Raw genomic sequence first — 25,747 nt, forward strand, 5'->3', positions numbered from 1 at the left:
TCTAAGGAGGAGGCAATTAAATCGTTAAGGTACACATCCCAAATTTACTTTAGCTCCTGAATAAAATTGATGTCCTTGAGAACCAAGTTTCGTCTTTATTATTAAAATTCCATTTTTGATGAAATTAACGAATCTCCTATATACCGCGCATCATATAGTCTTATTATATTTTCTTTTGCATTCATTTATTGAAATTTTCAAATAAAATAAATTAATAGCAGATTAATTACAGATCCCATAGATCACGTTGTTAACCTTTTTGTGAAAGTTACGAATAACCAATATACCTTATCCTATCAATCATTTATCTATCTTATTAAAACAGAAACATTACAACTTCTTCTAGGTGGATTTTAAAGTTGGACCTTATATAATTAATGCTATATTAATCTACTTATTATTAGACATGTCTTTTTATAAATAATTAATATCAACCATTACCATAGTTTTTCACTTCTTACCTTATTATTATATCCACTACGCATGTTTCCTTATATTGCATATATTTTACTATAAGTTAGATACATCCACTAGCATATTATACTATAAGATAGATTATTAATAATACATTTACTAACATCTATCTTATTAAAACAGAAACATTCTGTTGGATCTAACATTTATTTTGTAAGTTTTTAAATTAAATACATCTTTATACTTTATAGTTAAACATACATTAAATCACTAATTTTCCTTTCTTTATACTACTATCCATATTTCCAAACAATATACATATTTCTTTATACTACTATCAATGTTTCCAAACAATATACTTATTTCTTTATACTACTATCAATGTTTCCAAACAATATATTTTTTACTACTATCAATGTTTCCAAATAATACAATAATTAATCTTAGTTATTTTATATCTATCATTTTCTCTTTAAAATTTTGTAGAAACGTCATAATTTCATAAATTTCAAAATAGTGAACTTTAAAATTTTGATTATAAGATTACAAATTATGAAACTATTACAATTTAAATACAATTAGATTACATATCGGTCATCCATAAGTTCAATCGGTTAGTCTCCGATTTTAGTGATTTTTTAATATGAATATTTTAAAAACATAAATTGAATTGTCAGATCTCCGGATTAACCGGTATAATCACAATCGGGATGAATTTAAAAATACTGATTTAAATGCAAAAATATTTTAAATACACTCTTTAAAAATTATCAAAATATTTGTTAAATTATTAGTGAAACTTTTCATCGTAAAATATCCCGCGCTTCAAAAGCGCGGGTCAAAATCTAGTGTACCCATTAAAGCAGAAAAGTTTTAGCAACAAAATATGTAGTCAAACTCGGGAAAAAATGAAAACCAAATACCACCTAGGTTCAAATTGATTTAAGTTAACCGGAAGTTAATATTTTGTTGCTAAGAAGAATTGAACCAATTGTTATTTTAGAGATGTTATTGATCAAACAAAATGGCTGAAACTGTCTGAGATAGAATGGTGGAGCTCTGGCTCATAAGAACTTTTATTAGTATAATGGTTTTGAGCAGAACAATTGATCAAAATTATTTTTCTGTAGGTAAAAATGTTTTATTGGATGCACGGAAGCACATTAGCTGAAAATGGTGCTAGTCTGATCAAATAAATAGAAAACCAAATTGCTATGTTCTAAGAAATTGGCAGTAAGTAAAATGAATATAGAACAATCGTTAGTTGAAAATGGTGTTGGTCTCATCGAATAAAGTGACGAAGAGTTTGTATGTTATTACAAATTGGCGGTTAGTAAAACCAAACATATAATAATAGTCAATTAACAATAGTGTTGGTCTGAGTAAGCCAAGTGGGAACCGATTTGGTATGTTCTAATAAAATGTCGATTTATAAATGTGATAATAGAACAATAGACGTAATATGTCGGACAATATATTTAGGTTAGTGGCATTCGATGTAAATTATCTAGTAATGAAAGGGGATTTAAATAATTTGGCTGAGAAGGCTTGTGAGTTTGACACATCACCAAAATGGTAGTCTTGTAAATAAAGTATATAATTAAGGTTACTCTTCTAAAATGTTTCTGTATTAATAACTAAGGGATTGATTGTGTTAATAAGTCCAAAACCAAAAGACAAATCGCATTAATAACGATCCAATATTCTTTGTAAATTTAGGAGTATGTTTTGTAAATAATAAGGAGTAATAAATGATTTCATTTTAATTGTTGTACTAGGTGATAATCTGCACCCTGCGAGGAGTGAGACTGTTTTTATAGACAATCACATTGAATTAATAGAAATTATAAAGGTAAAATTCATAAAAAAATAGAAACTACACTAATCTTTGTATTTATTTTTAAAATTTTTGTACTCGTTTAATTATTTACTTGAATCATATATCATGGAAGTGAATCAATAAGAATAAGTAAATACTAAAAAAATATGATGTAAAGATAACACAAAACATAGATATATAAATCCAAATTTGTTTTCATTTAAAATCATAAATTTAAGATAAAACGAAACATATGAAATGTCGAAAAAAAACGAAACATATGAAATAGACTAATAAAACCATGCATAAAAAATAAGAGTTGAGAGAGTGTGGTGAAGAGTTAGGTGGTGAGAACTACTTGTTATATAGTAGAAGAAATAGGGTATATAAATAATGAATACATACATTTGCGATACTATCTGCGATACCTACATTTTCCATGTCATGTTTCCTATTACCGGTTAGTTTGTGTAAAACGATACAATCTGTTCTTACACGCTTCTGGTGGGATTCAAGTGATGGGACAAGGAAAATGTGCTGGGTCTCCTGGGATAAATTAACTATGCCAAAGAGTATGGGAGGCTTGGGGTTCAAGGATATACAACGGTTCAACACTGCCCTACTGGCTAAGCTACCGTGGAGAATGCTAAACAACCCTAATTGTCTCTATCGAGGGTTCTACTAGGGAAGTACTGCCAAAACGCAAACCTCCTACGAGTAAAGGTAGCAAAATCTGACTCTCATGGATGGAGAGGAGTGCTAGCAGGAAGAGACTTACTTGTTGAACAACTGGGGAAAGTTATCGGGGATGGAACCACAACAAAAGTGTGGGGGGGGGGAACCTTGGATATCACCCGCTTCTGCTGTACTCCCCCTCGGCCCTGTAAGAGAAGAAGAAAGTGACCTCTATGTTTCTGACCTTCTTCTAAGGGGAAAAGGAGAATGGAATATCTCACGAGTCAACGAGCTCTTACCAAACCTGAAGGAGGAGATCCTATCCAATAAGCCGAGCATCACTGGAGCACATGACTCGTACATTTGGTATCCGGTTGCTACTGGAGCTTACACAGCACGATCAGGATACGCTTCAGCTTCACAAAGTACCCTACAGGAGGTAGCACTTCCTGCAAGTCTAGCTACTCTCAACTGGCACAAGACAGTGTGGGATGAGAAATGCCCCCAGAAGCTCAAGCTCTTTCTCTGGAAACTACTCCATGAAGCTCTCCCCACTGGACACAACCTACAAAGACGAGGAGTACAAAATAACATCTCATGTATCCATTGCGGCGAAACTGAATCAGTGGACCATCTCTTCCTCAACTGTACCTTTGCTGCGGAGGTATGGCAGCTTGTTCCACTACAGACGCCGGTGGCTTTAACCCCGGAGCAAACGATCATCGAAGTCATTGAAATGTCGAGATCATGGACCTGTCTACCTCCTACGGGGATACCGACAAACATCCTCCCCTGGATCATGTGGACTCTATGGATAGCGCGGAACCAACTCCTCTTCGAAAGAAGACAACAATCTTCATCGGAGGTGGTCTCAAAAGCTTTATTGGCAGCACGAGAATGGACCGAAGCTCAATCGACTTGTGGTACAGACAGAATCATCGGAAAGGAGCTCACTTTGAATCGCACACCGACAATCCCCCGAGGGACAATCTTATGCAACACTGATGCCTCTTGGGACAAGACCTCAGAATCGACGGGACTTGGTTGGATCTTCCTAGCTCCAGAAGCCCAAACTCTTCAAGGTTGTCAGTTTCAAACTCATGTGCAATCGGTCCTCCTAGAGGAAGCCTTAGCGGTGCGATCGGCTCTCCAACACGCCATTCATCTTGGCTACTCTCAAATCTGGCTCAGGTCAGACTCTCTTGTGCTCATCAGGGCCATCACTTCGATCAACAAACCGAAGATCATCCACGGAGTTCTTGCGGATATCGAAGCTTTATCGTCATCTTTTAATTTCTGCGTTTTACTTTCATCTCTAGAGAGCTTAATGGGTCTGCTGACCTATTAGCCAAATCTTCTCTTTGTAATAGGGCCTCTTACTGGGCCTAAAACTCTTTAGCTTAATATGAGAATGGTTGATCAAAAAAAAAAAATAATGAATACATCGAATTAATGACTTTCAAATCGTCAAATTAAATGGAGGACATAACTTGCGCTCCAATTTTGGTAAAAGGTTTCCTTAATGCGATAATATACTAATGCCATTCGATTGATCACTTTGAAGTCAAATAAATCAGCCATAAAAATCGATTTATATACTTGCCATATTTAAGGTAATCACACAGTGGTCAATGACCCTCTTCAATCGTATATTAATACTCTTACGAATGATTTTCGAAAACAAATCTCTCTCATTCCTAAACTATACAATTAGATTTCTGTAAAACATAGACATTACCATTTATACTCGATTGAATCAATGCTAAAGGAAAAAAATATATCTATCATTATTGGACTTTTATAACTTTGAATATCATGATATCATGTTTCCTTATATACATTTCTTTACCGTCAATCTCGATCTCAGAAATCTCAGAGATTGTCAATGTTGCGATTTGAGAAATGTTCCATAAATAATAGACATAACAAATCTTCATCGAAATTAATTTCTATGATTAACGTATCAAAATTTCATTATTGTTAACATATCAAAATTTCATTATTGTTATGACTATGACAAACAATACAACCAATAATGAAAATAATCATAATAAAAGTTTCTTTAGTCTATATATAAAAAATAGTATGCAACAAATAATAAGGAAATTAACTTAACGACATATATTATTTGTAGTTGAAATATCAAAAATTTCATATTTATACAGTAATGAAAAACTATACAAAACTCATAATTATAAATAAATTGCTATGTGACCATTTATATATTTGTTTTGTAATATGATTCTCTAACAATAATAAACATTATGTGTACGATATACAATGCAACATGGAAAAGTATACAGAGGTTAGATGATTAAATTGCCAAGCTTTGATATACTCTCATTTTCCATTTAGTGTATGGATATATAATGGTGAGAAATATAAAGTAATGAATGAACCGAATACGAATGTAGTAATACAAACTTGAGTGAACCGAATGTTATAGTCTATTTATAATAATGTGAGACATATGTGAATGAGTGAACCGAATGTTATATATTAGTGTAATGGTCAATGGCATTTTTTGTAATTCTTCTAGTTAAGAGAGGGTTTTTTAAAATTTAAGGTGAGAAGGCTTGTGGAGCTGACACGTAGGAAATGGCACACCTGTAAATAACACATCAAGTAAAGGTTAGTTTTATATAATGCTCCTAAAATAATATATAGGGGATTGTTAGAGAAAATAAAAGTAAGACCAATAATAATTAGTAGTTAATGAGTAGGTGCAATAACCTTGTATAAATAGATTTTTTAAAACTGATTCTCTTTTAATAGTATTTGTTGTGAAAATAATGTGTTTCTGTATAACTTATTCATAATCAGAGGATTCCTTTATATAGGATTACATAGACCGTCATAGACAAATAGGCCTAATACATAATGGGCCATAAATGGACCTAGACTCTAACTCTATTTTAATGGGCCGGTTGTCTTCTCTTGATGAACCAGGTTGGTTAATGGACATCCACAATATATTATTCATAACACTCCCCCTTGGATGCCATAACCATTTAGAGCTTGTAGTGTGCTTAATGTTGCCTCGTTAAAACCTTACCAAGAAAACCCAGTGGAACAAAACTTTGGTGAAGGAAAAAGAGTAAAACACACATTACTCCCCCTGATTTGGACCTCCGTAAATATTCTTCAAGTCTGGCGCATGGACACTCTTATGGTTTAGCTTCATTGGCGCCAAGTCTTGAACTGGTCCTTCTGTTGTCACGTCCCAAACGGATATGTAGACTTCATGGACGTGTAGTTGGTGTAGACATGGTGAAGAAGTCGGCTAACATATCACATGACTGAACTTGTAGTACTTTATGCTTCTTCATCATTCTCCAAACGTGTATAACCTGTTTGAGACCTTGTATGGACCTGTAACATTTATCAAAACCAAACAATCCTTTCTTTTGGGTTTGGTTAGTATAAATCAATCTCAAACACTTAGTTCCTTAGAAGGTAACTTAGGATATATTGATCCTGTCCCATTGTCTTATGTTCAGACATGCCAAATTTATCTAAGTAAGGTGCCAATAGCCCTTATGGCAGGGGACGTGTATGGCTTTAGTATCAATGTCTTATGGTCTGAACATATCCATAAAACTTATCCGACCTAGTATGGCTTGCCATATCAAGGCGCCAATCGTATCAATACATTTCTTTTAGTCGGATGTGCATAAGTCTTAAAAGTACTTACATAAAGTCTTTCTTGGACCAAGGACACATGCCTTGTCCATAGCCATACCACGATTAAATATAGTGGTCACTGGAACCGGTTTAGTCGGAACAGAATCGAGGGGATCGAGCCGGAACGGGGCTGGAACAAGACCGAGATGATTAAGGCCGAACCAGGCCGGACATGATCTTGGTTGATATGGATCTTTTGGTCGTGAATCTGATGGATTCATTCTCTTGTTTTCTGACCATATCACATTCTCTTCTTAGTACATTGGATCATAGATCTCAACACACTTTCATGGCTACGATCTCCATTGTAGATCATTGTATTCTTATCATAGCGTTTCAAAGGATCAGTCAAACTTAATCATCCTTCCTTTCTTTAAGTATGAACACAAGGAATTTCTTACATGATATATGCATGGACTGATATGGATTGTTCTTATAGAACTCCCTTTACTAAGTATCACTTAGTCTTATCTTACATATGCATTATATGCCTTATATGCAGCTGCTTTTACTACAGTCCATGAACAGCTCATGAACGACACTGTTCTATGAGAACTTCTTTCTCATCTTTCAGGTATCTCTATTACCTTTATATCCAGTGATATTTTCAATGTCTACTACATTTTTCTTATATATCCAGATCTTATCAATTTCGATATTGGGCAGTAGCATCCACCACATAGGAGCATGTCTCCTTATAACTTGTTCCTTAGTCCCTGTGAGTATCCTTGTGTGATCAAGCCATTCCATTGAATGCTTTTGAGTAGCAACATGGACGACCTCTTGTCTATATGTTCATGTTCTACATCTCACAATTTTCTTTTCCTCACAAGACTCATCTGTTCACTGGTTAGACGGCGTATTTTATATATATATAGCCATACGCCCATCTTTCTTTTCTTTACTTTAACCCCACGTCCCTTTCTTTTCTTTATGAGTACTTTCACGTGGGTTCGTGATCCTCGCTTATATCTCTTATGCTCAAATGCTTTCTCATATGCATCTTTATCACTTATGTGTGTGTATGTGTCGACACCTTATATGTTGTTCCATCGCATTCTATCGCGTCCAGATATGATACAATCGATTGAGATTTCATTTTTATCAGGACCACTGAATACTTTGCAGCTTGGCGTCCCAAGCCACATTGTATGGTACCTGTTCCTTAGAGCCGGCCGGCCTTATCTCAATGTCTGGTCTGGCTTCCTTTATGACCTCGGATCTGTCATTTCTATGCACATTTCTTTTCATTTCCGAGGTTCCTTTATATATGGAACATATTGGTCTATCTTGTATAGACTCTACAGCAACTTGATTATGTCTCTACTAGGACATTTATTTCGTGGTGCTAAGCTGGTATGACTTAGTCATTCATTTCTTTCGGGTCTGTGTCTGGCTATCATTCTATGATTCTCTTTCTTTCTAGGGATTGGACGTCCAGTATAATGTATATATCTGGTCCGAGGATCTTTGCCAAGACAAGGATGGTTAATACCAATCCATTTCTCTTATCACATATACTCTTTACCAGCTTATAGCTTTCTCCTTTTAATGTTGGATAGCCGGATTCATCTTGTATGTAATCCGTGTACCTTGGCCACAATCTGATCACCCATGTTTGGCTCATGGTCTCTTTGAATTCGTGGGAGAAAGACATATTCTTTATCCAACATATATTCCCAATCTTATCTCAACTTCTTATGAGGTTCCATCCTAGACGGCATATAGGTTTGTGGTGGCCTATACATAATCTTTTAGGATGGAGTCTGGATCATGACCCTTTATCATACTTAGATGGAAATATCTATGCTCACTTTATATGGCCTGATGCATCTTATCTTTTATACATGTATACTTGTGATGTCCCCAAGCTTATAGACTTTTGAAGTTTGAACCTTATAGGATATGGCTTATTCGGCCAAGCTATCATGCCTTATGGCCTTCGGCCAGGCTTATCATGTACAAGTTTTATAGTATGGTCATAAACCACACGGAGTGTCTATTCTCCCCCTCATGAACATGCTATAAAATCGTTTGTGTAAAGACACTAAACGTAATGCTTGTACGGCCAGCATGGTCATAGACCATGGTACACGAATTTGTAGTCTGGTCGGGTTTTGTCCTCACTCCCCTCATGACCAGATTATATTTTCGTGTTGCTTGGGACAATAAAGCCTCATGAGTTTTACTTGTGTACATATTTCACAACGTGAGATTTTATGGGATAACTCTTTGTGCCTTAGTAATTTTAAACTTTGCATCAAGTTCGGATCAAGATGGCTAATCCGGTCATGCCATAAAGTGTTAAATTTGTGGGTCAACCAATCTGGTTACCTAGGCCTTGTGCCTTTATCATACTGATCCTTGGCATAGTCTAGATCAGTAGAGAATGCAGGTATAGTCTCGACCATTTTCTATGGTCTTGGGCAATTTTTCTGTTCTCATTTATCTGAAGGAACTTTTTTTTCCTTTGCCCATTGATTCAATGCGGAAACCATTCATTTTCAAATCTTTATAATTCAATGGGTCTTTTATTGGGTGTATATAATGCCTTGGCCGAGTGACTATACTCTCATTTCTGAACTCATATATACTTTTATCCATATCATAGAGTTTTGATGTCGATTTTTTTTTCAAGGCATTTGAAGTCTCATAATCCATCTGATCAATTTCCTTTTTCATGAGTTTCATACTCCATTTGATCAGTATGGTCGTGATCCATGTCATCTTCACCATCTCGGGAAGCCATGTTGGCTTCCGGATTTTTCTTCAAACTCTCTATGTAAAGCTCATACAAGTGCTTTGGAGTTTGGCAATTCTTTGGCAGTGATTACCCATACCACATTTGTGACACAAATCAGATTTTATTTGAGGTTTAAAAGACACACTTCGACCTTGACCTCGACCACGGCTAAAGCGGGTGTGGTACTGCGGCCTCGTCCTCGCCCATGTGTCTTAAATGTGTCAAGACCTCGTCCATGACCTTTCCCACGGCTAGGGCCGGAATGGTTGTTGTGCTGGACGAGATTACTTTCTTTCTTAGACTCCAAAGTCAGCCTAGAAATGTCGGGTAATGCTTTTGTACCGGGAGATCTCATCTCAGTGTTTCTTATTAATAACTCATTATATGGTGGCTAATAACTAATATTGCACTGTATCAATCTTTCTCATTTGGCAATATCGCCTTCTGTGATTCATTCACCAAGTCCTTTTGACTTTAGGATAACCTCGGTATCCAGTGCCCATTTCAAATGATTATCTCCTTATAGATATAGGGCAGCATAATCCAAGTTGATTTTCGACATCTCATATCATATATCACTCAATCTTTATAAAAAATCAATGCATATAAATCATATGATCAAGCAAACAATCGAGTTAATGCTTTCCTAATAAACAAGTCATTCGGCTATCGGGGTGATATGCAATGAGGCCATACGGCCATACAGTCATGATGCATCAAGTATGAAAAACAATCAAAAACCTTAAGGCTAACCAATTCGTATTTAAGGTTTTCAAGACCTTTGGAAATTTAAACAAGGTTTCAAGGCCTTTAGGAATTCAATTTCATGATGCAATCTTAGTAAACAATTTCTAGATGATCAATGAATCAGGAAAGCAATCATAAAAGGAAACATTCTATAAAAGGAAGCTTTCTATAAAAGGAAACCTTTTAATTTAGCAATCGGGAAAGTTTCAATCAATCTCTCAATCAATTAGCAATCTAAAACCTCAGAACATCAAAGATTAAACAACTCAAAGAATTGGATTCAATTCTAGGGTTTTATGGTTTCAAGGCCATAATTAGGTTTTAGGGTTTAATCACTATGTTATTAGTTTAATCGGTATACCAGAGTTTGAAGGGTTGAACCGGACCACCAAAGTCGGATGAACCTCTATCTTGCGTGCGGACGGACGCTGGCTCTGTTGTGAACAAGGATCTGCGGATGTCTAGTATCAGGGAAGCTTAAGGGTTTTAGCTGATCGGATGTATGCAAGCAAGAACAATTTAGGGTTCTTTGCAATAACTCCTTTCAGCTCATGAAACAAAAACAAGGAATATTAGATTACATGAATAGCTTAATCTAAACAAGGTATAATCAAACAACTGAGGTATGATAAACTTATCTTTCAACAGGATTTGAATTTGGCTAGAAAATCTTGTTGGTTCGGATTAGGGTTCCAAAGACCAAGATGGCGCCGCGTATTGTAGCTGAGAGTGAGGGCGCGTCTGAGATCTGATCGACGAGAGGTTTGCGCTGATGGATTCACCTCGTCAAGAGCTTCAATTGGATATGTGTATCGTCGTCTATTTTCTCAGGGTTGAAGAGATCCATCGATTTGAAGTTGCGCTGGAATTAAGGTTTTTTATGGTTACTGGCGGCGCGCATTGAAACAGAGCGTGAGGGAGAGTCTGAAATCGGATCGACACGAGGTTTACGGCATTGGATTCTTCTCGTCGAGAGCTTCAATATGATATATTACTCGTCGTCTGGATCCTTACGGTTGTAGAAAACGGAGGGTTTGAAGTTGCACCGAAATTAGGGTTATTGTGGCCGTCGGCTAGCTTCTAGGGTTTAGGGAACAACTAGTGCTGATAACGTGTTGTAAAAGTAATGTGTTTCTGTATATCTTATTCATAATCAGAGGATTCCTTTATATAGGATTACATAGACCATCATAGACAAATGTGCCTAATACATAATAGGTCATAGATGGACCTAGACTCTAACTCTATTCTAATAGGCCGGCTGTTTTCTATTGATAAGTCGGGCTGGTTAATGGACATCCAAAGTATATTATTCATAACAGTATTGATTTTTTATCTACTGCTTAGAAATCATTGTATGACCATTTAATTAGTTGTTTAACATGTCATATTTTATAATTCACATTAAATATTTTAATATATAATATTTAAACAGTATATTCGAGAGAATCTACTTTGAGATGTAAAAAATATACCCCATTCTTCTATATTTTAGGAATATCAAATAATTACAATTTTTGCACAATTGTTATAATAAAAGACCTGCAAAGATTGCCAACAAAGTTACAAAGTGTTATAAATATTATGCTGATGTTCATATGGAAAGTTTTAGATACACTTGTTCCCCACTCCAAAATAGACTTTGTACCCAAGTTATTATAATGAGTAATTTGATTCCATATACAAACATAACCCCCTATTTTGCGTGGATGGAAAACGAAAGTTTTCGATGATATGTTTTTTTTATTGACCTTTATACCCCTACTACTAACTATACTCTATCGTCATCTTACTAATTTCTCTATTCTATATGGCGCGTGAAACAGCTTGTCGGAAGACACAATAACCGATTACATGCATCCAATAGAAACCGTCCCCAATTATTTTATGTTTTAATTACTCTCCCACTCTATCTTCTCTACCCGTCCCCCTCTGATAGTTATATCTCTGGAAACATCTTCGATAACCATCTTCAAGTTTGTATCTGAAACAGTTCCCAGCCACAATAGAAATCATCGATTTTCACCCGTTTCATAATCCAATTTCAATGCGTAGTACGACTCTCTCGTCTTCTCTGCGAACATAACCAGACGGGTTCTCGTTCTTTCATCTAGAAACAATCGTAAGTTACCATACATCTTACGGAGTTTCTTTTCTCAATCGATTATCCATTGCTTTCTCCAATCCACTTCATGTTTTCCTGTTTTCCCCTTTTTTTTTAGGGATTTGACTTGTGGTGTAGTCAGTCATGTCGGAGACCAACGATTTACCAAGAAGATTTTTCGCTCTTGGCCATGAACCCGTCGGATTAAGAGTGTCACCATACCACAAACCCGGCGCACTTGGCCACATACTAGATTCACTCGAAGCAGACGAAATCGAGATCTTAAAAAGATCACCGTTTGGAAGGTTCATAGAGTTAGCCGACAAGACGCCATACTCTGGTCGTCTAGGCCGATACATGCTTTCGAGGCAGTTGAAAGTCCGCAAGAAATACGAAGCTTGGTTCCTGTTTGCTGAGAACCCAATAAGGTTCTCACTAAGAGAATTTTCCATAGTCACAGGTCTTCCGTGTGGGAAATACCCGAAACAACCGCAGAAAGAGCTGAAGAATATGATTACTGAACAGCCCTACTACACAACACTTTTCGGCATGCTGAAGGAGGTAACCGCAACATCTGTTATCAGGATGCTCAAGCGCAAGACTATCACCGACCGTGACACAAGGATAAAGTATGCTTGTCTTGCTATACTCGCAAGTGTGTTACTGCCTACCACCCACGTGCCCAAAATTCTAGTCGAGCACGCAGAAAAAATCAGGGACCTTGATGAGTTCTTCTCGTACCCGTGGGGCCGTGTATCTTTCGAAATGCTCATGAGTAGCATAAAAGAGAGGGATGAGGTAGCTTTGTCTCAGAACACAATCGCTCTGCAAGACTACGTTCAGGCGTTGCAGATGGTCATGACAAAAGCTGTTCCAGCTCTAACCGAAGTTGTCAGTCAAGATTCCTCAACGGATGCTGCGGGTGACGATGATGGCGACATTGCATTCCCCCCACCCAAGAATGGTATAAAACCAGCTCACGCAAGAACATTGGATACTGCAGACAATGTAAGCGTCTCCAACTCATGAAACATTTCTTCTGTTTTATCACTTGGTTGATGCTTATGGTATTTCACGTATCCGGATAACAAAGCTATTAACCATACTACCATATTGGTAGCCGGCTAAAAAGATTGTTGTTCGTTTATAATTTTATCCCTTTTAGCCCTGAGCTGACGATTGATTTTGCAGGTTCGTGTGACTCCGATTATCCCACCGGACACTGGCTTCGACATTGACGAAGATGAGCTGTGTTATTCCGAGGACGAAGATGATGTCAGCGTAGATAAAATTGTTAGCCTTATCAGAGACGGCGCTAGCTTCGCAAAGAATATGTTCATAGGGGGGGCGACAAATGATGATGTAGAACGTATGAGACAGGAGGCAGAGGCTGAAGCTCTAGCAAAGAAGAAAAGGAAGAGAAAAACCCCTTGCCAAACGGTACAACCCCCCACACAAGCGGGTGGCGATGCAGAGCACGTTGCCTCACTTGTAGCAGCACACATCAAAGGCGATTTGGTGAGGGTGGAAGGCAAAGTAGATGCTCTACGGGGATCACTTGTTCAGTTGCAAGACTTTGTGAAAAAACAAATCTGCGATCACTCAGCCCAACTGCTTGTCTTCCAGAACAGTTATAAGACAATACTCGATTCTATTGCATCTTTATCAACCCAGGATCACCCTCGCTCTGGGGAAGTCAACCCAGCTGTCGTTGACCCCGCAACCGACTGCAATATCCAGCAAACTACGAGCCAGTGTAACCCTATGACACCAGCAGATGATACAGCATACATAGACCGTGTAGTAGCGAGTGTCTTGGAGTCTCACGGGGACGCTAATGCAGAGGTATACGCAATGTTATGAATTTTTTTATTCATTTAGAGCCATTTGCAGTTCATTTTAGGTTCAAACCATCAACCTACTCTCTGTAATGAAGGGACCAGGCACTGAGAACGCCACACCCGCGATCGGTGGCGACACTGATATGATCAATGAGGACACAAACATCACCCAAAAGACACCGGCGGAAGACAACGTCAATGTTGAAAGCCATGATGACGAGCAAAACGTGGACGTGGATGAATCTTCTGTAAGTAAATACTTATTAGCCATATTTTTTATACTTCTCAGCCATCCTTCTCTCTTGGTCTGACGCAGGATGGTGAGCCGTCAGAAGTCGGGTCCGAAGACGAACATATGTCCTCAGAAGACGTGGAAACCCACATTGATGACGAAGCACCGCCGCCTGTTCCAGAAGCAGATCAGACAGACGCCACAGAAGCAGATCAGACAGACGCCACCATACCAATTAGGAAAAGCACCCGTCTGAAGGCAGTTACGAAGTCACTGGTTGGCGTGTACCACTGCGACAAGCTTATTCTAAATAGGTTCCGTGAGGCACAACTGGGCGCAATCAATAAAGACACCACTACAGACTTGCTTTCGAAGTTCAGCAAGTTGCTCGATATTCTGAAGACGACAAAGTAAGTCTCTTGGCACACATATACATTTGGCCAGACACATGTATATTTATCCGGCCACTGATCAAATTAGTTGGCTAACTTGAACCTAACATAAGTATTACACACGTTATTCTCAGGTCTATTACAGTAGATGGCATTACAGTCACCAACAAAGATATTCAAGACCTTGTTGGGAGGGGAAGGGCACTCCCATCCAAGGTATATGGATAACCAGTGTTTTGATACATCGGCACCACTTGCTCTTCTAAAATTCCTTTTTTCTGTGCGTAATGTGTTTTTGCAGATGGTCGATGTACTGATGCACCACTCTCAGGTCATCACCTCGCAACTGCCAAACACCTGTAACAGATGTTGCTTCCTCAACACGAAGTTTGTATCTATACTCTCCAAGAACTACTCAAGATTCAACAAATGAATCAGGAAAGACGAATTTTCCATCACTCCTAACGCTGTAGAGTTCCTTGGCGACCCCGAGGCACAAGCTTTCGAGTCTTCACGTTTCTACCTACCATTCAACTTCGACAGGAACTATTGGACTGGCCTTTGCGTGGACTCCACTACCTGGACCCTGACTGTACTTGACTGCAACGCTTCCATCAGGAATGACTCGGCTATGACGAAAGAACTGACTCCAATTTCCCAGATGTTCCCTTATCTACTCAAACAAGCCGGCAGGAACATGTGTCCAAGGGAGCTAAGGGCACTGACCATTGAAAGGCCAAGAACCATCCCTCAAAACCTTAAAACCACGGATTCTGGTGTGATGACCGCTCTTCTGATGCTAGCTCACGCTGTTGCTGGCCTAGAGGCATGCAATTATCTGACCCCCGAGGCCCTGGACCAAGAGGCTAAGAGGCTGGCTGTGATGATCTACGAAGAAAACACAGGGTCAATCTGAGTATTTGGGTTTTTCATTGGTCATGTAGTATAAACGATTTTCTTTTCCATGTGATTTTCCATGCATTCCGTGACGCTACTTAATTAGAACGCATGTTTCATTTGACATATCAGTCATAACTTTATTAGGACGGATACAATCACTTTTGCTTATCGTCTAGTAAAGCAAACATCTTGCACGCTTCTGGTATCTGTAATCTTTTAACAAACATACCCAAACTGTCGATTTAGCCGGCTATTTTTCAGTCCGTATTGTATTTACCATCAGAACCTTCTACACTCTCAACGACTGCCACATATCATACATTTAGACAACAGACCTTGTTTCTATCGACATTTATATATGAGCCCAACGCTTTTTAGATTTAGTTCACTGAAGTCATGGAAGCTCATTCACTCACAACCCACAGATCAAATCGTCCTCATTCCCACAAGTGTTGTCACTGTGGCCGTCCTACGTCGATCAAGAAGTCGTGGACCGACAAGAACCCAGGCCGGTTGTTCATGGGTTGTGATCGATATCAGGTGTGTGTATAGTTTTTCACTCTTTTCTTTCCAACTCCGCCTTAAATCTACGGAGCTGTAGAATTTCGGTGATGTCTCATTTTACTAGCCACTTTTGCAGGAGGAAGATGGCTGCAACTTCTTCGAATGGTACGATGCAGAAGAAATCAAGGGATGGCCGAAAAGATCTCTGATAGAAGCTCGTGACGAAATTAGGAAGAAAAATCTAGAGATTAAACGGCTAAACAACACCGTAGCCACGCTTCGCTTAGAGATCGAGAATTATCGTCGTGCGGAGGAAGACCGTCCCAACGAAGTCTACTCTAGCCCCACCAGCCAAAATGAAGATGATAGCGAACCAAGTACAAGCCTTAGCGGAAGATTTCTCGGTCTTTTTTTTTGAAACTTTAGTTCACTAGTTCATATGCAAGAACTAAACATGTGCTATCATTTGTAATATAATGCTTCCACTTATGCAACCTTTTCGGTAGATCCCTTTTTTCAATCAACTATGCTTGGATGTCTCAGTATATCTATTTCCTAGTAACTTAGTCTACGGATTTTCGATTTACAAGATATATGGTCATTAGTACACGTGACCACATAAGTTCCCAAATAACTGGTTATTCGCACACGTAACCAGGTAAGCCTCTAGGTAGCTGGCTAATACATCCACGACGAGGATAAAACTGTTCGGATAATTTCTCGGACAAAAGACATATATATTTTGTCTTAGCCTTATAATTAATATGTTAGCTGCACAAATCAACAGTTAGCAGTTAAACACATATTTAAAAACAGGGGCGGAATGCTTTATTTATGATTACAATACGAATTCATACAGACACCACATCCACAACCAAGGGTTTACACACTTATTTTTACCGAGTACTCATAACAGAAAAGCAAACCAACATGTGTATCGAAACCCAAGGCAACCACCAGACGATGTATACAACTCCCCTCGTACAGCAACCCCCCTTTTGACTCACAAGTACTTTTTATATTGCTTGTTTGCATGTAGCACGGTTATGCCCAATCCCCTTGCACCGGCTACAGTACCTTCTGTGTGTTTTCTTCATCTGCATGCAATAGCATTTGTGTTAGTAAGGTTTTCAAGATGTTTTTCTTTCTTTTTAATTTTCTTTTTGAGCATATATGGAGTGTATACCTTAACTTCACCACGAGAGAAGAACCTCTTCTTCCTTGGCCTACCCGGAGGGCGTCGGGTAACTGGTGGATGCAGAGAAATCGCAGCTATATCATCAGCCAACTGATTACTGGTGTTCAGTTCAACAGGCGGTGAAACATGCTCAGCATAAGCTGCCTTCAGGTATTCGATAGTGTACACATCGCCAACCAGCCCCTCCACCCTTACATTTGCTTTCAAAGCATCTGCAATCGCATGAGAACATGAGATACTTAGCTTCTGAAACTCAAAGCACGAGCATGACCTATCTGTCAAACTGACGACGAACGATGCTCCTCTCAGATCCTGGACCTCATACAGCAACCCCCCTTTTGACTCACAAGTACTTTTTATATTGCTTGTTTGCATGTAGCACGGTTATGCCCAATCCCCTTGCACCGGCTACAGTACCTTCTGTGTGTTTTCTTCATCTGCATGCAATAGCATTTGTGTTAGTAAGGTTTTCAAGATGTTTTTCTTTCTTTTTAATTTTCTTTTTGAGCATATATGGAGTGTATACCTTAACTTCACCACGAGAGAAGAACCTCTTCTTCCTTGGCCTACCCGGAGGGCGTCGGGTAACTGGTGGATGCAGAGAAATCGCAGCTATATCATCAGCCAACTGATTACTGGTGTTCAGTTCAACAGGCGGTGAAACATGCTCAGCATAAGCTGCCTTCAGGTATTCGATAGTGTACACATCGCCAACCAGCCCCTCCACCCTTACATTTGCTTTCAAAGCATCTGCAATCGCATGAGAACATGAGATACTTAGCTTCTGAAACTCAAAGCACGAGCATGACCTATCTGTCAAACTGACTACGAACGATGCTCCTCTCAGATCCTGGACCTCATACTCATCGTTATCCAGCTTCCTTACATCGTATCCGCCACATATTTCAAAGCTCGCAGCTAGTAAACTGTTAACCTTTGGTGTCAAACCCGCATCCACGTCCTTCACAGCATCACGTCTCGAGGTGAACCAGCTAACCAGCTTCTTTCGTATGAACTCCAGCAATGGTATAACAGGGTATTCCCTTGCATCCCGAAGCACTGAATTCCAAGAATCGGCCAGATTACTCGTCATGATGTTGTAGCGGTCCCCTGGGAAGTGGGATCTAGTCCAATGCTGGAGACCTATGTCAACGAGGTAGTCAGCACACCGTTGGTTGATCGACCTAATCTCAGTCAAGGTTGTGTAAAACTCTCCCATCCTAAAAGCTCTGGCTGCCTTAGAGACGAGGTAACCCAGTTGTCGCTCTTTAAAAAGAGTCTTGATGTTCCTCTTTAGGTGGATGATGCAGGCACAATGCCCAGCGAGTGGATACACCTGCAAGGTCGTCACAAACAGTAAGTTAACCGGACATAATACGAAATGTACGTGTATCGCATTTCTTAGACGTACATTTATCAAAATAGTCGGACAACAATCAAAGACATCATACCTTGCTCAATCCTTGGTAAATCGAGGCATGTCAGTCTGAAACGAACACCACACTGTCATTGTCAGGCACGAACGACGATAACTTATGAAAAAACCACTCCCACGACTTATCATTTTCCCCATCGACTATAGCAAAAGCTAGGGGAAAGATCTGATAGTTCCCATCTTGCGCAGAAGCAGTCAAGAGACAACCCGCGTACTTCCCTCTCAGATGTGTGCCATCCACGACCACAACCTTCCGCATATATTGAAAACCCTTCACGCACGCCCCCAAAGCAACGAACATATACTTGAAGCGGTACCCCAACTCTTCCACGTATTCTGTATGTAACTGGGTAATGGTCCCTGGATTAGCCTCAACCAGCCTTTGTAAATAGTTGGGAAGGCTCTTGTACGAAGCACCACACGATCCCTTGGCTATGTCCACCGCCAGCTCGCGTGAACGCCAAGCTTTCCAATAAGAGATGTTAACAGCATGATCCCCCCTCATAACCTGTCTGATATCACCGGGGCGCGGACCCGCACCTGTTCCACTGAACTGTTGCCTTAACAACCCTCCAATGACGCTTGATGTCGCCTGTCTTTGGTACCCAGCTCGCTCATCAACACTACAACAATGCTCACCACCGATCTTACGGACCTCGTACATATTGGAACCCTTGACCAGCACTGCATAAACTCGCCAAGTGCATGTCAGACCAACACATTCGAGCACCATAACCGAAGGTGATGATTTCGCACAACGATAGACGAACTTGTTTTTGATAGCATACAAAGCCATGTGATGCTTGAATGCATCTCGATTCTCAAAAGTCTTTCCAACGAAAAGGTCTTTATCACCTGATCCCACATAGCCTGCACACATGCACAACCATTTTATAAATATTTTAGTCATTAATATAGCAGCATGTATAGTAAAAGCGCAGATTATCTTAAAGACATGAAATGGCTCGTCCTAAAAGCAACAAAATCAATTAACCGTATATTTTCTCACAAATACTTAGTCAACAAGAGCGACTGGAATAGATGATACAAGTGACAGAATAACCAGCTAAATAACACAATGCATCATAAAACCCAAACACACACTTTACGTAACCGACGAATGGAACATACAAACATAGATTAACCAGAAACACATAACCGTAAATAATTTTATAAAGCCGGATAAACGGTACATGAGAAAACACACTTCCGTTTTTTTACTGAAAACATCCAACTTAACCGTTATCCTAATAATTAGCCGCAATACAACTGTTTAGCCGGTTAATATAACACAGGGAAAATGTAACAGTCCGGTTAATTAGAAACTTAGCCGATTAGTATTTTAGATAACCGATATCGCAGTAGAAGCCAATGACAAACTTATTTAAACCCACCATCATCTCCACTTTCATCAGACGATGAGTTTGGTTTCTTAGTTGCCACATCCTGGGGGCCGGGATCCGCCACACCACCGCAGTCAATGGTTAGGCCGAGCTCTGTTGTCACGACCACAGTAGTTTGGTCCTGACTTTTTTGTCCAACTGAAATTCCACTCCCAGACGCCACAACGGGCGCAGGCACTTGGCTGCTAGATCCACGATTAGATGCTGCATGCAAACCGGAGGCCGTATTAATCTTTGTTTGGATAACCTTGCAATCGTTATAACATAAATGTAGAAAACATATTGTCCCATCTTACCCAAAAACTTCTCAAACGCTGCGAGCAACTCGTTAGCCGGTTCCGGAGAAGCTGCAGGGATGGTGATAACTGCCTGGTCTGGTTCACGCGGCACAGATACAGGCGGAGTGACCTCCACAACCAAACCCACACACGAGCCAGTGGAGGAAGAATCATCTTCTTTCTGAGCTGCGCCAACTAGTCCATCATCCACGAGTCTTATTGTCTCCTCTTCGCGTCCTTCACCTTCGACTACGGCCCGATCTGGCTCCACTCCATCGGGGAGAACTAGGTCTTCACCCATGAGACCCTCCCAAAAATCCATCGCTGTCTCCATAGTACTTCGCCTGAAGATTCTGCCCTCAGTTTGAGTAATTTTCGGGAGGGCTGGAGCTAGTTGCGTCAACGGCAGCGCTCCTGATGAGAACATAAAAATTAACCGTTTAATACAAAACAAGTACACGCAACTTTAGTAATAGCCGGATAATAACATACAGTTACATGCATCGAACAATACAAATAAGGGAAAAAATTCAAGAGAACTTTACCAATATTTGCTTGTGGCTCAGCTGGGTCAGTGCTCGGCTGCGTCAGGGGCAACTGCGTAGGATCCGTGATGGCCACAGGATCATTCTCCCCACCTTTGTAACCCGAAAACACAATTAACAGAATAATCAGAAACATGCACAACCATTTCAACGTTTAACCGGTTATATAGAAAATTAACCAGACCTGTCTGCGCATCAGCCATGTTTTCATCGTCGTCGTCTTCCACCAATATCACTTCACGTGCAATAGCTTCGTAGCGGCGGTCAGCTTCTTCTTGAAGTCTGTCGGCTAGGTCCATCTCAAGATCAACCCTATGCAGAACCATCATCTCATGCTCGTTAAAAATATCCTCCAAGACGGATCTGCTGCATGTCTTCCTTCTACCAACAACGAGCCCTGAAAAAGAAAAAAAAAATAGAAAGAGCCATTTATACCAACAACAAAACGAAAGTATAACAACATAAACATCCATACATTTACTTTGAAACTCCCTTCTTGCATACTCGTCTTGAGTTCCGTCAACAACATACCGCTTCCGGCCGACGACGAAGTTGTCTCTCCGGTTGTAATGGTATCTAGCGACGCTTTCAGCCCCTATGGTCACGACGAGCACGAGCTTGGTGAACCACTCCCTTACACTTAGCATGACTGGTATGTCAGCGGTTGTTGTGATGCTAATCGGCACAGACCGCCTCCCAAGTGGACCGAGAATCCATGACGGAAACTGGTAAGACAGCACAACCAGAGTCCCTTGTCCAACGACGTACCTCATCCTCGCCACGTTCAGTAAAGACTCGTAACTTTCATCGTCTCTTATCATCGCCCCGAACCCAAAGTCAGTAGGATCAGCATGAAAATTCCAAGCGCCGTTTTCTTCCTTGAGCCACTCACCACGCCAAAGCCTCACTAGCTTCCCCATCTGAAAAGTTTTTTTTTTCACATGAAATCATTATGTAATCCAAAAACAAAAGAGAAAGACGTCATGCAAAAAGATTTTTTTCAGATTAATAATGTTTTCTAAGATATAGTTATGTTCCAGACTGACATGCTTCCATCATCAATGCAAAAACCATCGCATGAAACATGTGAAACTACGACATAAATGACAGAAGTAACTAACCTGATTATATTCAAGAACTGGAAATGATGAAGGAAACCTTAAATAGCCATTAAATACGATTCTATAAGAAAGTGATAGTTATGGAGTGTGTTTTTAACAACAGACCAACTGTTGTTATATAGAGGAAAACATATACGCACGGCGTTACAGTTTGCACAACATGCATATAGATTTGTTACCCGTGGTAAACAGTCGAAAAGGTTCATCTTTTCTAGACAATATGTATGGTCAGTTTTTATGGCTATTTTTAGATTAAACCTAGATAATTACTTACGGTCCATGATATATATAGATTTCGTAATCATTACATGCATGTCATAATTGCTCTACTTTTTTCGCCTTGCTACGTAAGAGAAGAAGCTATAGGGTCATTGTCGTCTTTTCTCTCCATCAGAAGCTGGGCTTTGCGTTTGGGCCAGACGGTTTTCCATCCGTGCAAATTTCATCATCTTTCTATATTTATGGTGCAAATGGCTCTATTATAATCCTATATAAATGACTAATTACTCATGTAGTAATACACACTAATTCCCCTCTTTTTCCCTTCTCAATTTACAACACGTTATTAACATATACCCATTCATCTGTTTGACAAAAAGAAAACATATACCTATTCACCTATATTTTAGAGATATCAAATAGTTACAATTTTTGCACAATTATTATCATTAAAAACCTGCAAAGATTGCCAACAAAGTTCGAAGAATTTAATAAATTTATATTTTCATCTAACTCACCAAAATTTGTATAAATTAAATTTACATACCTATTTTAATATTTTAATTATCACGTAAACCATTGTATTATAATATATTATCATTTCCACTCTGAAAGCCATAAATAATGATAAAACATATTCAATAGTCAGAACATATTCACTGATATTTTATTCAAAATAATCATTTAACTATAATCCAAAAATATATATTTTAATGGATTCATATAATATTTGTTGTAGTCTTTAAAAATATATTTAGAAGTTCTGATTGTAACAGATAAACTGATATTACTTAAAATCCAGATTGAAAACATATTTGATATTTTGAGTAAATTATAATATTAAAATTTCTTTGTATTCCGAACAATAAAATCTATAGATAATGCAAACGAAGTTAAATTGGTGGGTTATAATAATTTAATTTTCATAAGTTGTATTTATATAAGTTTTATTTACATGTAGAAATTATTTCTCATTTTAAATTTAAATACTCGAAACTAAAAATAAATGTGAATCCTAAATTAAAATACGTAAAAAAATCAAATACTATATATTTTGAAAATGAAAGATTATGTTAATTATTTATTAAATATTTGTGTTTTTAAAGTGCAGGTCAAATGCAAAACTATATTATTTTTGAAGAGTTTCTGTCTAATTTATTTTTTATACTTCTGGTTATAATGAAATACACATTTTAAATATTAACTATATAAACCAATATTAGTTAAAATATAGTATGTATTATTATAGTTTGATAACATATAAGCATTTACAAACTACCTAATTTGCAACAAATAATTGTACATAATTTAAACTAATTTATATAACAACAAATATTATAGTTTTTAATAATATATATAATATAATTGTCAAATATAAAATTTTGAAATTATTTTTATCTACATAATATTATGCCATATTAGATTAATGTATCTATCTTATTAAAATATACCACACAAATCGCTAACACATGTATTTCTTTTAAAAAGTCCAAAAATTAATATATAAATTTATATACAGATTTCAAATCAAAATGACCATCTTTAAATTTCATAAAACCTAAAAGTATACTTAAAATCCTAATATTTATAATTCATGTTTAATTTATTAAAATAAAATAAATAAAACCCCGCATGTGGTTAAAATAGAAAATTCTCATAAATTAAAAAACTAAAACATTAAAAGAGACACACAAATCTCAAAAACTGAATGATAATTGAACCTAGAATAGGAACACAAATAATCAATTTGATAGTATTCTCAAATATTATAAACATATAAAATGAAAAATAAATCCGCTCATCAATTTGATGGCATTCTCAAATATTATAAACATATAAAATGAAAAATAAATCTGCGCACCTACAGGACTCAAAATCTAAATAGGTATTCTCCTGCACCATAGGCAAAAATAAAAGATTTTGAAAATTTACATTTTATTTTAAAATGAAAGTTTCGTTAATTTTTGATTTTCTTATTTTCTTACAATACACATGTTAATTTAATCATTTGTAAATATTCAATATTAATTAAATATTTTTTATCAAATGTATATTTAGTAATATATGTATATATTTAAAAGTACAATTTTGAAAATATTCCTTTATATGTATCTTTTGGTTAAAATATATATATATAAATTATGTAAATTTAAGAGACACTTTTTAAGGTATTTAATTATCAAAACATAAAACGAAATAATATTTCTAAAATTTATGGATATTAAAAATAACTAATAATATTGAGATTAGAAAATTACATTTTAAAAACTGTATAATTTTAAAGAATGGTCTTACTAATAATAATTATATAATTATAAAATAGTATTAAATTTTAAAAAAATTATTTTATTTTATTATTTTGGTATTTTCAAACCTGAGAAAATACCAAATTATGCAGATTATGGAGAAACTGGTTACATGAGATCTTCAGCTTGGTGCAGGGCGTACCATCGAACATGGGTCTCATAGAACGGGTCAGAGTGGTGCAGTCAGGCGTATATTCTCACAGGATGGTAGAATTGTCGGCTGTAAAATCGTCTTTGTAATATTCTCCTCGTTGTAATAGCATAATTAATCGATAATAATCGATTCACACGTTAAAAAAATTGAAAATTTAAAAATAATATTATATTTCTACTTATACTATTATATTATGTATTGCTATATTAATGATGATCTATGAGTTATTATCATATTGTAAAAACTTACCAAAAATAAAAAATCAACATTAAATGTAAATGTCCATGTTACAATTTGAAAAAAAAATTTAGATGCATAGTATTTCGAAGAACTTTTTTTAATAATAAAATTTATATACTTATAAAAGTATAGCTAAATAATATTTCGAAAGTTTAGTTATTATTATATTTCTATTTTATTATTATATTATTTATTGTTATTGTTATTATATGATGATCTATAAGGTATTACCATATTTTAAAAAACTTACCTAAAATGTAAATCAATAATAAATGTAAATGTCCATGCCATAATTTGCTTCAAGCCATGTCATCAATTTAGTGTGCCATGTCATCATTTTTTCAAAATTAATATGGTGATAACACATAGCAAATCACTTCTCAAATATAGACTAGGGGATAACCTTTTAATCAATTACTAGAATCACTCCCCACATGACAAATCTGCTTAAAAGCAGACAACCCGCTTGAAGTTGTACAAAAAATGATTAAAAATAATCAGTGATTTGCGTGTTGAATCACAACCACTATTCGGGTTAATGAGGGAAAACATGCTATTTACCCACAAGAAGTATCATATCCTCCTATATGTTTCCCAAACTATGACCCCATCTTAAATATCCCCGAAACAAAAGTTCCAAACCTATTTCTCTATGAAACTATATCATAACTCTTATATATCCCCGAAATAAAAGTTCGAAAACCATAACCCCATAAAATTAAATTACTTGGTTTAAACCTATAAACTAAAACCGTTTTGGTTAATTAAACCATTTTCAGACCAATAACGACCC

At 37.3% G+C, this 25,747-nt stretch overlaps 4 protein-coding genes across 4 annotated transcripts; 2 read left to right on the forward strand and 2 right to left on the reverse strand.

Moving 5' to 3' along the window:
• Nucleotides 1-12,330: 12,330 nt before the first annotated feature.
• Nucleotides 12,331-15,567, forward strand: LOC108831782 (uncharacterized). Its single transcript, XM_056990170.1, has 7 exons — nt 12,331-13,194; nt 13,378-14,031; nt 14,123-14,275; nt 14,317-14,669; nt 14,786-14,867; nt 14,953-15,038; nt 15,090-15,567. The coding sequence occupies exons 1-7, from the start codon at nt 12,331-12,333 to the stop codon at nt 15,565-15,567; spliced, it is 2,670 nt and encodes an 889-aa protein (XP_056846150.1).
• A 380-nt stretch (nt 15,568-15,947) lies between these two features.
• On the forward strand, nt 15,948-16,473 carry LOC108831783 (uncharacterized). Its single transcript, XM_018605298.1, has 2 exons — nt 15,948-16,091; nt 16,192-16,473. The coding sequence occupies exons 1-2, from the start codon at nt 15,948-15,950 to the stop codon at nt 16,471-16,473; spliced, it is 426 nt and encodes a 141-aa protein (XP_018460800.1).
• Nucleotides 16,474-17,570: 1,097 nt separating this feature from the next.
• LOC130496285 (uncharacterized) lies at nt 17,571-19,131 on the reverse strand. The gene is made up of 3 exons (XM_056988263.1): nt 18,705-19,131; nt 17,780-18,589; nt 17,571-17,690 (listed from the first exon to the last, which is right to left on the reverse strand). Exons 2-3 carry the CDS (start codon nt 18,470-18,472, stop codon nt 17,610-17,612), a joined length of 774 nt encoding a protein of 257 aa, XP_056844243.1. The 5' UTR covers nt 18,473-18,589; nt 18,705-19,131; the 3' UTR covers nt 17,571-17,609.
• On the reverse strand, nt 18,735-21,870 carry LOC108831784 (uncharacterized). The gene is made up of 6 exons (XM_056990175.1): nt 21,396-21,870; nt 21,099-21,311; nt 20,915-21,007; nt 20,475-20,783; nt 20,083-20,382; nt 18,735-19,558 (listed from the first exon to the last, which is right to left on the reverse strand). Exons 1-6 carry the CDS (start codon nt 21,832-21,834, stop codon nt 18,735-18,737), a joined length of 2,178 nt encoding a protein of 725 aa, XP_056846155.1. The 5' UTR covers nt 21,835-21,870.
• Nucleotides 21,871-25,747: the final 3,877 nt, after the last annotated feature.

The sequence above is a fragment of the Raphanus sativus genome, chromosome 1 (genome assembly GCF_000801105.2).
Source record: "Raphanus sativus cultivar WK10039 chromosome 1, ASM80110v3, whole genome shotgun sequence".
In the NCBI taxonomy this organism is placed as follows: domain Eukaryota; kingdom Viridiplantae; phylum Streptophyta; class Magnoliopsida; order Brassicales; family Brassicaceae; genus Raphanus; species Raphanus sativus.